The sequence below is a fragment of the Gavialis gangeticus genome, unplaced genomic scaffold (genome assembly GCF_001723915.1).
Source record: "Gavialis gangeticus isolate Ggan-Ray unplaced genomic scaffold, GavGan_comp1, whole genome shotgun sequence".
Classification (NCBI taxonomy): domain Eukaryota; kingdom Metazoa; phylum Chordata; order Crocodylia; family Gavialidae; genus Gavialis; species Gavialis gangeticus.
The window spans coordinates 30,753,505-30,765,992 of record NW_017729028.1 but is presented as its reverse complement, the minus strand read 5'-3'; the positions used below and the strand labels follow the sequence as shown (position 1 = coordinate 30,765,992).

The 12,488-nt window shown below is 42.6% G+C and overlaps 1 protein-coding gene across 1 annotated transcript in view; it reads left to right on the top strand.

Moving 5' to 3' along the window:
* Window positions 1-12,488, top strand: part of INTS9 (integrator complex subunit 9) — a 108,190-nt gene that overhangs the window by 10,934 nt on the left and 84,768 nt on the right. Inside the window, exons 2-4 of the mRNA XM_019520886.1 lie at window positions 3,227-3,354; window positions 7,498-7,558; window positions 10,131-10,193. Coding sequence (XP_019376431.1) covers window positions 3,227-3,354; window positions 7,498-7,558; window positions 10,131-10,193 — 252 coding nt within the window. The remainder of the gene's footprint in view (window positions 1-3,226; window positions 3,355-7,497; window positions 7,559-10,130; window positions 10,194-12,488) is intronic.

Here is a 12,488-nt window from a genome sequence, read left to right as displayed (position 1 = left end):
CACACCCCCACCTACCCCAGCTCTGCATCTGGCCAGCAACCTCTGTGCTTCAGGTAACTGGTATTTTTAGATTTCTGGCACACCCTGTTCTCCACTCATGCTGGATAATGGGGACTTTACTGTACTACTTAAAAATACCTGCATAACTTAAGGAGCTTATCCAGTCCACACTCCTTTGACAGCAGAGCCTGGAGTACAGTTACCAGTTTAATTTCAGAGAAATACAATAGTAGGCAACTGTCGATCCTCTGGATCATGTTGTATGCATGTAAGAGGTCTATAATCACACCAAGACCTTCAATGCATATGCCTAGGTGAAAGTATGTGGGCTGCCCAAAGCCTACCATCCCCACTTTAGACCATTGAGACAGAATCCAAAGGCCAGGCTGAGTCCAGATTTTCAGTGCCACCATGGCTGTAGTGTCTGCCAGAGAGCAACAAATAAGAACTGTTGCTGACTGCCTAGTGCCTCAGTGAGGGCACATTTGTCAGTGTGATGTCCCTTAGCCTTTCTCCAGACAAGGAGTACCCACAAGGCAGTTGAGGCTAGGGTTTTGAGGCACCCTATACTCGCCTTACTCTGGAGGTTGCAACATTGGGGTATTTTATTGGAGTTACCCCACCATGAGTAGCCCTGCAACATTAGCACCCAGCCTGCCAGTTGGATGCAGTTTATGGTCATACTCAGCACCCAAAGAAATACAGGAATCTTCTAAAGGAAATTGTTGGTATCTGATTATGTACTTGCACAATATTGATCAGTGGTTTTTAACCTTTCATTTAGGGACCCCTAAAAATGCAAATGGAGCTGCAGACCCCTTTGAATTGTAAGTGTGGTTATTCACATACTTTTGATTGATCATAGTCATCTTTCATAGACCTTTTAGACATATTCTAATCTTCCCTTCCAAGGGAAGTGGTGCTGGCTCCTACCCTGGGGGTCTTTAAGAGGAGGCTTGATACCTACCTGGCTGGGATCATTTGAGCCCAGTTTTTCTCCTGCCCTGGCAGGGGGTCAGACTTGAAGATCTATAAGGTCCCTTCCGACCCTACTTCTATGATTCTGTGATAGTCTTCACCCCCCTAAGAGTCCATGGACCACAGTTTGAAAACCACTGATGTAGATCAATCCTTTGCATAATGATTAAGCATGTGTCCCCTCTCATTCCTCAATCTGGTATAACAGTACCCCACTACTTGTAGGTAGTTCACCATCAGAGAATGCTTCCTTCTATAGTGTATTTTGATATCATATGGAGAAAGCAGGGCAGGGTGGCACCTTATAGACTAATTCAGAGAACCATGACCTATGAATGGATTAGTACCCAATGAGCTAAGCTGTAGCCTCTGAAAGCTCATGCTTCTCTGAACAAGTTAGTCTATAAAGTGCCACCCTGCTTTGCCTTCTGCCTTACTTTAGACTTGGGTTTGGACCTTCTTCTTCCTTCTGTCTGCCAGAGCCCACATTTATCAGCATCTCGGCTCCCTTTGCAAAGTCTGTTTTTCTCCTTTCTGTAGGGCTGTTGAGCAGTCCATGGGCTTAAGTAGATATGTTAATGGGAGGTGCTTTGTTTGTGTGTCATGATTTCTAATCAAGGAATAGATGTCCAGAACAGGGAATGAGGTCTGTTTAAAAAAAAATGGAAGAGATGCATAAAAATATAAACTTCATAGTAAAATAGACCCACTGGTTAGACAGGCCCAGGGGCATGCCGCTGGTCTGCTTTAATGAGCTTGAGATAATAATAAGTGTTATAACCAGGATGGAAATTACCTATTGAATTTAAAAGCAGTATAACTTAGATTAGCTGAAAGTCAATAGGGGACAATGAATAAGGCATAAAGAAAAAGGGGGATTTCCCATGTTTTTAATAGGCTTCAGAGGATACTCATCCATTCAAGGTAAAAAGGGGGGAGTTATATGATTAAGGTAAGGGAGATCCTAGTAAAAAATAACCTGTGTAGTATTATTAAATAATACCCCTTGTTTAATTGGGTTAAAAAAATATTATTTTATATGTCTTGTTTTTCCTACAACTCCTCGCACTTGCTGGATGTATGGCAGTGATTGCTAAGGTTATAGTCCTCCAAGTCTCAGGCCTGCAATTCATTTTACATCCCTGAGTGGTTCTGTTGACTTCAGTGGGACTCTGTATACTTGAGACTTCATAAACGTGGGCCCTAGAGGTTATTTTAAAGCTGTGCTGACAGCCAGACTTTAGCAACACTATTTAATTTAGGTTTTCTGGTTTAAATTTTAAGAAAATACAAAAAAGAAAGGCTTCATGACTAACATGAGATTCATAATTGCTTTCTAAGTAAGATTGAAAACCACCTTTGGGGGGGCTGGGGTAAACATTCTCCTTGGGAGCTGTGATTCAACAATTTTTGACTTGTGCTAATATATTGGGAGTGGTGTTAGAAATTTGCTAATCTACCCTTAGTCACAAAACACAGTAAAATGCATGAAGCAAACAAATGGTACAAATGATTAAAATGTGAACTAGGCACTTAGACACTTGCATTCTGTATTCAGAGCACTGCACAGACATTTAAACACCTAATTGATATCCTTAGTCTTAATTGATCAGAACATTCATTTAAAAGCTAAGCATGACCATAATATAACCAGGGAGGAAGTGCTGTCTTTGAGATGTAAAACCAAAATCTTGGCCACTTTTGATCATGAAAAGTCCCTTTGAACTCCTTCCCCAAGAAAGGAAGCTAATCTTTGGTTCCTGGCCACATTCTCACTCGTGCAATTATGTTACACCTGCAGTTTCAATTACATGGAGAATTATTCTTTGCCTCTGGCTTAAACTGTTGCTGTGCGTTGTTAAATACTTGCCACTCCATTCTAGAGGTGAATGTTTCTCAAGTGTATCTGAAATGACCTCTGTTTATATAATTCATATATTAGCTTGATAAACTTGCAAAGCACTTGGGGATTTCGAGGGTACAGGGTGTTCTGTCAGTGTGATTGCGATTGCCCACTCTCCAAGGTTTAAGTTCACTCATAGAGAAATGGAAGCAGGTGAGTGTACACTTAGGGCTGCTGCCCACGCAGTCTACCTGTGAATAATTTCCCCTGCAAGGCCAAGTGCCAGGAAGCTGTGTATCTCATTAGACTGCGCCATTGTTAATAATCAAAGCCAGTGCATACAACCTTGGTAGCATTTTCTTTGTTATGGCTGATCACTGGCTGATTCTGGTTTTCTTCTTTCAGTACTGCTTGTCAGGCCACCCAACTTTGCCATGCAACGTACTCAAGTTCAAATCCACCACCATCATGTTAGACTGCGGACTGGATATGACTTCTGCCCTCAACTTCCTCCCGCTGCCACTGGTTCAGAGGTACGGACTACAGCCTGTAAGCGTTTAGTCCTTGTGTCTCAGGCTGCAGTTGGAGTGCTTTGTTTGAAATGCTGTCTTGGCAGAGGGAGGGGGGAGAAGGATACAAATGAACAGCATCATCTGATATCATAAATATACTTTGTTCACTTAAAAATTCCCTTTATCAAAATAACGTCCTTTGGCTCAGTAGACGGAAGACATTTTATGGATTTATTGATTGGTTTTTCCAGATAATTTATTCTAAGCTTCAGTAAAGTATTGCTGCATCTGCTCAGCACAAGTGAGGTCACATATCTGTCATCTTTCTGGCTTCTTCATGCGAGATGAGATAAATGGGTAACTGAGTGCAGGGAACCCAAAGTACTGTTTAACCACCTTCTCAGGCTCTTCTGCAGAGCCTGAATGAGTGAAAAGAAAATAACGCTTACACTTTTCAAATCATTACACGAAGAGCATTTTAATTGACCTCGTCGGTTGAGGCAGGTAGAATTGGAGTGGTAGTGATGGTGTGTGACTTGTCTAGAGACCCATGGTGAGCTGGTGGAGGAGCCAAGAGCAGAACCCACATGTCAGCTCACTGAGTTTGTGCTCCGATCAGTAGACCTGTGGTTCTCAACCTTTTCAGAATCTGGGCACCCCTCCACAAGTGTCGTTGAATGTGGCAGCATCCCCCATTGAGAATCACTGTTGTGCACAACAATATCTCAGAGATTCTCAACTGGGTGATGGTGCTGCTGCCAGGTAAAACTGCTCCATGCATCTGCTGCAGAGCCAGCCCAGGAGGGGCTGTGGCACATGCACATGTTCCTGCCTCAGTAGGGCTCCCTGATCAGCCTAAAGCAGACAGGAGAACAAGCTCATTCTCCAGCCCTTTCCAGTCCAATACTGCACAGCACCTCCTGGAAAAGCACTCAGGACAGTTCCACCTGCGTTAGGGTGCAAACTAAGAGCCCTAATAAAGCAGGCATGTGTATGTGCCACACCCTGTGTGCAGAGCAGTTTTACCTGGCTGCTATAGCAGCAATAAGAGCACCTCCTGCGTCACAGCACCATGATTGCAAACCAGTGCAGCAGGCAGTGAAACTAGGCACTTAACTAGGGTGGGTTTTGTTCATGCACAAGATTGAGCAGGTTACTAAAATGGTGGATTTGGAGAGCAATAGTGCATATCTGTATGGAAATATGGGAAAATCATGGTTTATGAAACAGTCGGCATGGATACCTAGTCTCTGTCCAAAATCTGATGGGCTCCCTACATGCTACATCAAGAAACAGCAGTAGATGCTAAAGTGATTTTGAAAATCTAACGATCCCAGATATTTTCAGAGCTGCTGCTCATAAGTCTGCCCCAAGACAGAAGAGCACAGTAATTGGCAAAATTATGTGATTGAGGAAGGTGGGTCTAGCAGTTGCTGTTATCAACACTCCTTGAGGACACGTTAACTACCTTTCCCCACAGCAGACACAGTGAATATGCAGTCAAATTGTAGGTCATAACCTAAAATCCCCTAGCAGCTCCAGTACATCTCAGAAAAACTGACTCAAACTCAATAGGGAAAGATATTAGATTTGACCCCTTCTGACATAACGGAAGCAACTAATTGGATCCAAATCTAATCAATTATGTCAATAAAGTAATTGAACACCCCTTGCAGCAACAAATGTCCTGAGCATGTTGGTCTGGGGACAAAACCCATCTCTTCAGTGCTCTCTATGTAGGATGTGTTGCTGGAAGTTGTGTCAGTGAGATCTCATGGAAGAGCACGGCTGGATCTTAGGGATCTGTATCTCTCTGTCTTGTGCTTATGTGTTGCTAGTTAACTTAGCTGCACTTCACAATTTTAAATCTAATTATTCCACTTCCAGGCCCCCATGTGTTAGGAAGGTGCCACTACTCTGCATTTTCCCGGTGGTAAAATGAGGCACAGAGGGGTCTGAGACTGCCTAAGGTCTCACAGAAAACTAGTGGCAGGAAAGAAAGTTGAACCCAAGTCCTAGGGCTAGTGCCTTAATCAATGGATAGATTTCCTCTCCTCTTGGTAGCACTTCCTCTTTCAAGATAGCTGATACAGACCCACTTGAAGCCTCTTCTTTTAACTTAAATGAGCTGTGTCATGTTTGCTTAAAATTTTCCGTGTGACAGAAGCCCTGTTTTTCTTGGCTTATTGAGGGAGGCAACATTCTTGGCTGTTCTGGTTCTTTGGCAAAGTCGCTCACAAAACTGCTTAGCCTGAGCTGCACAGACTCCCTTTCCTGTTCTTACCAACTTGTTCCATCACCATTCATGCATAAAGCATGCATTTACCTTCCCCAAACACTCGTGCCAGCCTGTGGCCTTGGAAACAAGTGGATCACCTGAAATTTTCTCTCCTATAACAAAATCAAATGCAAAGAGGTAAAATAAACGTGCATGTAACCTTTCCTGTCTAGCACAGTGTCACACTGGCTCACAATATTTATGTGATAGTTCTAGCTATTTTAGATTAATCAATCACTGCATTACAATGTCAAAACTATGTCAGTGGGAACTGTGCTCCTTTTTGACTTCAAGAAAAAGAGTCTTTTTTTTGCCCCCTGTCTCTCAATTCTACTTCCACCCAGGACCCAGTTACGAATTTTGCTGCTGTAGCTGTTTGCCTTGGCGTTGACTACACCAAATGTTCTTTCTCTTTTCTCATCTCCCTCGTCTAAAAGTTTAGCACTTGCAGCATGTTGCATGCACTTGTTCTTCCCTTGAACCCTGCCTTTGAGTTGGATTTTTTTTCCAGTTCTTTCTCATTTTCTTAACATGAACTTCCTTGAGTCTCCAGTGCACTGCAGTCAAATTGTTTTTGTAATCCAGGAAAGGAGTTAATTTCACTCCATTTCATCCTCCGTGCCCATTTCCAACCTGACTGAGAATCACCCTCCTAGTTTTCAGAGAGTCATTGACTCCTTCAGTCCCTTGACTTTTCATCCCGCTTGTCTGGCTTTGTATCTTGTCCTCAGTCTCCATCACCCCTCCAGTCTTAATCACCCCTCTGTCTCCCATCCTTGCAATCTGCAATGCTAATGAGATGGATGCAGCCCTCTACACCTCTGTCCTTGAGCCATTCAGTCACTGCCTCAGCTCAAGTCTCTCATTTAGAGGCCTATTTAGCCTATATCTGACTACCTCTGCATGGAGTTGGGTGCAGAAAGTCTTCAAATCTTACCTAATTCAACAGGATTATAGGATCCGAGTCCCCCTCAGGATCTCTCTCAAACTCGGAACTTAAGGCGGCTTATTGGTTCAGTGGTGTCCACTGAATCACCTTAACTGCGTGTTCTTTCTTTTTTCTGCATTTATGTGAGCACCTTAGATCTGAGCAGACAGAGATTTACAGCTTAGTTGCAGGCCCTCAAAAGTCAAGTGTTGCGTGTCAGTGGTGATACTTCACTGTAGTAGCAGGGAGCGTGGCAGCAATACCTACTGTAAATGCTTTATTGGGATGTCATCCTTGAGGGTTCTTTATTGATGTTAAAATATAAGCTATCATGCCCACAATAGCAACCAAAAGATATAGTACAGATCTATGCAGAGTAACCTCGCCCTGTAGCACAGGTAGCTATATTTTTAGGCAATCCATATGGGTCATCTATATAACATCTATATATGAAGCCATGTTTTAGGTGGACATAAAGATCGTATGGTTCCCCAGTAACCTTGTTTTGCATTTACTCTTTCTCTGATGTAGTACATTAGTTGAGTTACTACCTTCCATCCCAGAACTGGCTTCATTTCTGTGTATAGTTTAACAGTGGGATTTTACAAAGTGCTTAGTGTTGCTCCTCCTTGCTCTTATTTTTATTGTTGACCTCAGTGGAGATGACAGTGCTGTATGCTTATTAGAAGTCCTACCATAAGTAACTCGGTTCAAAATCCTCACATATCCTTGCTTCTACTAGTTTTCTTACCAAACAGGTGCCATAACTGTGAGTTGTAATCATTATGTCAATGAACACTTAAACACCATGAAATTGTGTAACCCTTTTTATTGAGATTGTACATTCCTCGAGGCAAGGATTGTGTTCTGATTCTCCTACTACACCAAGTACAAAGTCTGAGCTTAACAAAAAACAACGGGTTCATTTATTTTACAAATATTTTTTTTTTCTTTGCAGTCCCAGGCTGTCCAAACTCCCTGGCTGGGTTTTAAAAGACGGAAACACTTTTCTGGACAAGGTAATGTACTGATTGTAGAATATCCTTGCCATGCAAAAAAACACCTGACATGGATGGAGCTGCAGTACAGTAACAATATTTGTGTGCTGACTCCTTGCATATATTTCTGTGCATGCCATTAACATCAGAGACGTCCTTGGTGGAGCAGAATGTTTTGATACAAAATCTGAATAGTGGCTCTGAGGCGTTCAGTCTTCAGAGGTAGCTGGTTTTAAGAACCCTTTTAAAATGCCGAGGCAGTCAGTGTGACTTCTTTGTATTTTCTCTTATTGCGTGGGGCTTCATCTCTAATAATACTTAGCGATTCCATAATGCTTTTCATTCAGAGATCTCAAAGTATTTCACTGACACTCGCGCCTCATAAATCACTTAGGTAAGTTATCCCTGTTTTTTTTCAATGATGATAACTGAGAAAGATGGAGTGATTTGTCCAAGGTCATACAGAAAGTCTGTGGTGGAGGGGGGACTGGATTCTTGGGGAGAAATCCTGGCTCTGCTGAAGTCAATAGGAGTTTTGTCACTGAATTTTATTGGACAAGATTTCCTCCTAACCTGTCATTCCAGCTTCACTTGAGAGGTGTGATCTTTCTGCCTCTCACATTGTCTGCCATTGCAAAGTCTTTGTTGCCAGAATTTATCTGAGCATTCTGTTGAAGCATCCAGCTTGATCTCCCGCAGGAGAAATAACAGGCATAAAGCCTTGTGTAATGCCAATAAAATAGGCAGATGCAATTCATATATATGTAGTTATAGATGTTATTAAAGAAGCTACCATTTTAATCGCTTCTTTTTCTTTACATGACAGCCGCAATTTTGAAAGCTGTAATGGACACTTATGTGTGACTTAAGAATTGGGAAAGGGTTGCTGCTCTGGTTCTTTTGGAGGTAGGGAAACAGAAATTCCCATATTGAAGGCCAGATTTTCCTTTGGTTGAAGAAAGCAATTGTACTTACTCAACACCACAGTCAAGTGACTTCCCCAAAGTGGGTCAGTGGCAGAACTGGAAGAAGCCCAGTTCTCTTTACTCCCAGTCTGATGCCCTGGACTATACTGCTTTTGAAAATAAATGCCAGTCTAAATGCCTATCAGGACCAAGTCAGAGTATATCTCTTTTTTTACCATATAGACTGTACGCAGAGACATGGTAGGCTATTGGTGTCGTTTTAGACAGTGTATCTGAATTTCTGTAGTCCCCTTGGTATTGTATGGATTCAGAAGGCTCTTTGAGCCAATACAGCATCAGTTGAAATCATGTTATATTAATGTAAAGGCAGCAACTCCTACCCTAACACTGACCACTGCAACAGCTTTGAATGACAGATTCTTTGACTGATGGTGGAAAAGAAGGGGGCAAGGGTTAAGGAAGACATTTAATCATGTAAGGAGGACATCTCTCACGTAGGTTTTGTAACTGCACAGCATAATGCTATCAAAGTCCATGAGAGATATTGAAATTCACCATGATCTAGCTTTAATCATTCTTAACTCCCTGGAGATGAGGTTAGGAGACTTCTGCCATTAGATGTAATTGCTCATTTGTTTTTAGTTGGCAGGTGCACTGTAATTATTAAGAATTGGGTTCAGTCTTTAATTCTGCCAGTCTAAGGCTGGCTGGGACCACTGTCTTTGGGACAGGAAACAAGTGTTTATAAGAACAGGTTGTGTGTGGCTGACTTACAACATGCAGGACGTTGGCTGGGGTGAGATTTGAGACCTCTTTCATTTCCCTGAGATGCATAACTTTGCAAGTTTTGAGTTTTCTGTCCAAAGTCTGAAGTTGATGATGCAGTCTTGGAAAAAATCAAGATTGAAGGAGATGAAACCAAACAGGAGACATAACACAAAATTTAAACCAGGGGAAGATGCTGGGTAAAATGCTGACGTATAGTCTACAAGCCATATCTTGCTCTTATTATTGTCAGACTTTCATTGATTTAATTAGGATCAGGACTGGGCTCCAAATGATAAAATACCTTAAAAGACTTAAAAGTTGTTGAGCAGACTCTGCAGACAGAGATGGAAGAGGTCCTAATAGCAGGCCCTTCCATCTCCTGTTCTGCAGGGCTTGCTTTATTTCTAAAAACTGAATCACAAAACCAGAGCAGATAGATCTGCTCTTCAAAGCAAATGAACTTGTAATCGGTAAATCCTAGCTAGTGCATCTCCAGCCTTAGCTGGAAACCCATGTTCTGATGGCACTGGAGAAAGATTCTTTTACTTCTCTTTTTGTAACTCAACCCTTTTCAAACTTGGCCTTTCTCAAACATGAGGTGGTCAGGAACACCTTCATGTTGTCTTATTTCGGTGTTCAAAACCGGTCCTAATCTCCTGAGCAGCAAATCCCCCATGAGGTACATGGCAGGCAAACTCTCCGTGCAGAAAAGGGGCATTTGATTTTGGAATAAGCTATTAAAGTAGCAAAATGTGGAATTTGCCTATGGTAAATGAAGGGATCTCCCAAAGATTTGAAGTGGTATAACTTTTGGTGTTGGAAAATGTCCTTGGGTTCATTTTTATATATATATATATCCTCTCCCACCACCCTCATCTCTTAATATCCTTTTCTTATAGGAGCTAAAGGACTGTTCTGGCCATGTGTTTGTCGACTCCGTGCCTGAGTTTTGTTTGCCAGAGGTGAGTTTAATTGGAATGTCAATGCAAAATAATAGTCCACTCTATCATAGTTGTGATTTCAGTTGGTAAATAATATCTCAGAGGTTGTTAAATTTTTTATTGTTGTTGTTATGAAAACAATGCTCCGGTATTTGTGCCAGTGAAAAAAGAATAGACATAGTTTTCCTAAACCACAGTTTTTCACAATCGACATATCTTGCTCCAGAAAGGATTAATATCTCACAAGAGGATGCCAAGACACTTTCTGAAGCCGTATTGTCCCTTACTTGTGAGGCTTATATTTAACAGGGTAAGACTGTGATTGAGTCCCATAGGCACATGACAGGATACATGTGCTGAGCTGTGAATAAAACCAAGAGAAGACACTTGTCTTAGACACTCACCTGATCTGCCTAACTGAACTCTTTTGGGTAACCTATAGTTTGATTAAGCCACATCCCTTTACTTCCTTCACTTGATCTCAGAGAGCCTCCCTGGACTGTGTGTTTCAGAGATGGATAAGATTGCTTCTGGGGTGGCTTTTTCAAGCTTTTTGACAGAGAGCCCTGGACTTCCAACAAGATGTTTCACTTGGAGTTCATCTTGGATTTTGGCACTAATGTGCTGCGTCTAGTGCTTTCCTGAGATTTACTACTGGCACCTTCTACCCCTCGTGGTCTTGATGGCTTAAAAGAAAATTGGCAGGTATGGTGACATTGTTGATGAGCAGTCCCAAAACTGTGTTGGGGTGGTTACCTGCCTGCTATCCCTTAACCTACAGGATTGTGCCCCCATCTCAAAAAAAGCATGTCTGGAGCTAGTCTGCATGCCAGCTATGTCTTTATAATAACTTTTGAGGGAAGTTGTTGCAGAAGGCTGTGGCTGGTTGATTCTTGGATGGATACCTTGGATGGACATAAGTGTCCCTTTTGAGTAGAGATCAGACTTGTCATGGTGGTGAATGATTCACTGCTGGTCTGAGATGTAGGCCAGCTAGCATTTCTAGTTACACTTCTCTACTGTAATGGATCACGCCTACATCTGCAGCTATAAATTCAGTAGTCAGTGAGTTATTGCTCTGAAGACTAAGTTAGTGTTGTTATTGATATTTCTGACACTGGTATACCTGCTCCCCAGTGGTGTACACTCAAGAGTGTTCATGTCACATGCACCCTGCATTCTTCTTGTAGCTGCATGTAAAACTTTGACTTTCTGGGACCCTTGGTTTTCAGTGCCCCTAAACGCTGCGTGAACTGGCTAGATTTGAGAACTCCTTGTTGAAACTCAGTCTTCCTTAAAAGGAAGGAGGTAACGGTTTGGTTTCCCAGGAGAGCATGCTTGTGGGGCATAGGATATAACACCCACTCCCCTTGGGAAATCTGAGTCTCTCTCCACAGGCAGAAAACATCTTTAAACCTTTCTGTTTCACACGTATTTATAGTGCAGCTGCTGTCGCCTCAGCTAAAACTTTCTTCCCTTTTCCGCTTGTTTCCCTTTTTCTTTTAGATTTATAAAAAAAGCAGCCATGATCACCCAAACACCTGGGTTTTGAAACTGGTAGCGTAGATTCCCCATCCTTGTCTTTTATGTTGAAACTCAAAGCTGGATCCAGTACAAACCTGCCTCTCACTGCCCACGCAGTTTTGTAAGATCTAGGTGCAGGGCTTGGGCTTTTCCAGCACAAGACTAGGTTCTTAGAAAACAACTTGTCAACAGAGGGTTAGACGCATGGCTGAGTGGAAAGAAACTGGCTGCTGACGAAACTTTCCTATAGTATGGTGGTACTTTTTCCCAGCAAGGTTACTCGATAAATAGGTCACCTGTTATGTGTCCTGTGGTGCTTCTGTCTCCCAACCGCCCTTCTTTGCCCCACCATGCTCTTGAGGTTTGCTCATGGGCTGAAGATATGTGCACAAAAAAGCACGTAGCAAGCTCAGAAATTGGCCACCAGATTTCATAGATTTCATATACATTAGGGCTGGAAGGGACCTCGGAAGATCGAGTCCAGCCCCCCGCCCAAAGGGCAGGAAGTCAGCTGGGGTCATAGGATCCCAGCAAGATAAGCATCCAATTTGCTCTTGAAGGTGTTCAGTGTAGGTGCTTGAACCACCTCCGATGGCAGGTTGTTCCAGACCTTGGGGGCTTGGACAGTAAAGAAAGTCTTCCTTATGTCCAGCCTGAAACGGTCTTGTAGGAGTTTATGACTGTTTGACCTCGTCATCCCTTGGGGCGCTCTGGTGAACAAATGTTCCCCCAGATCCTGGTGGTCACTCCTGATAAACTTATAGGTGGCCATCAGATCACCCCTGAGCCTGC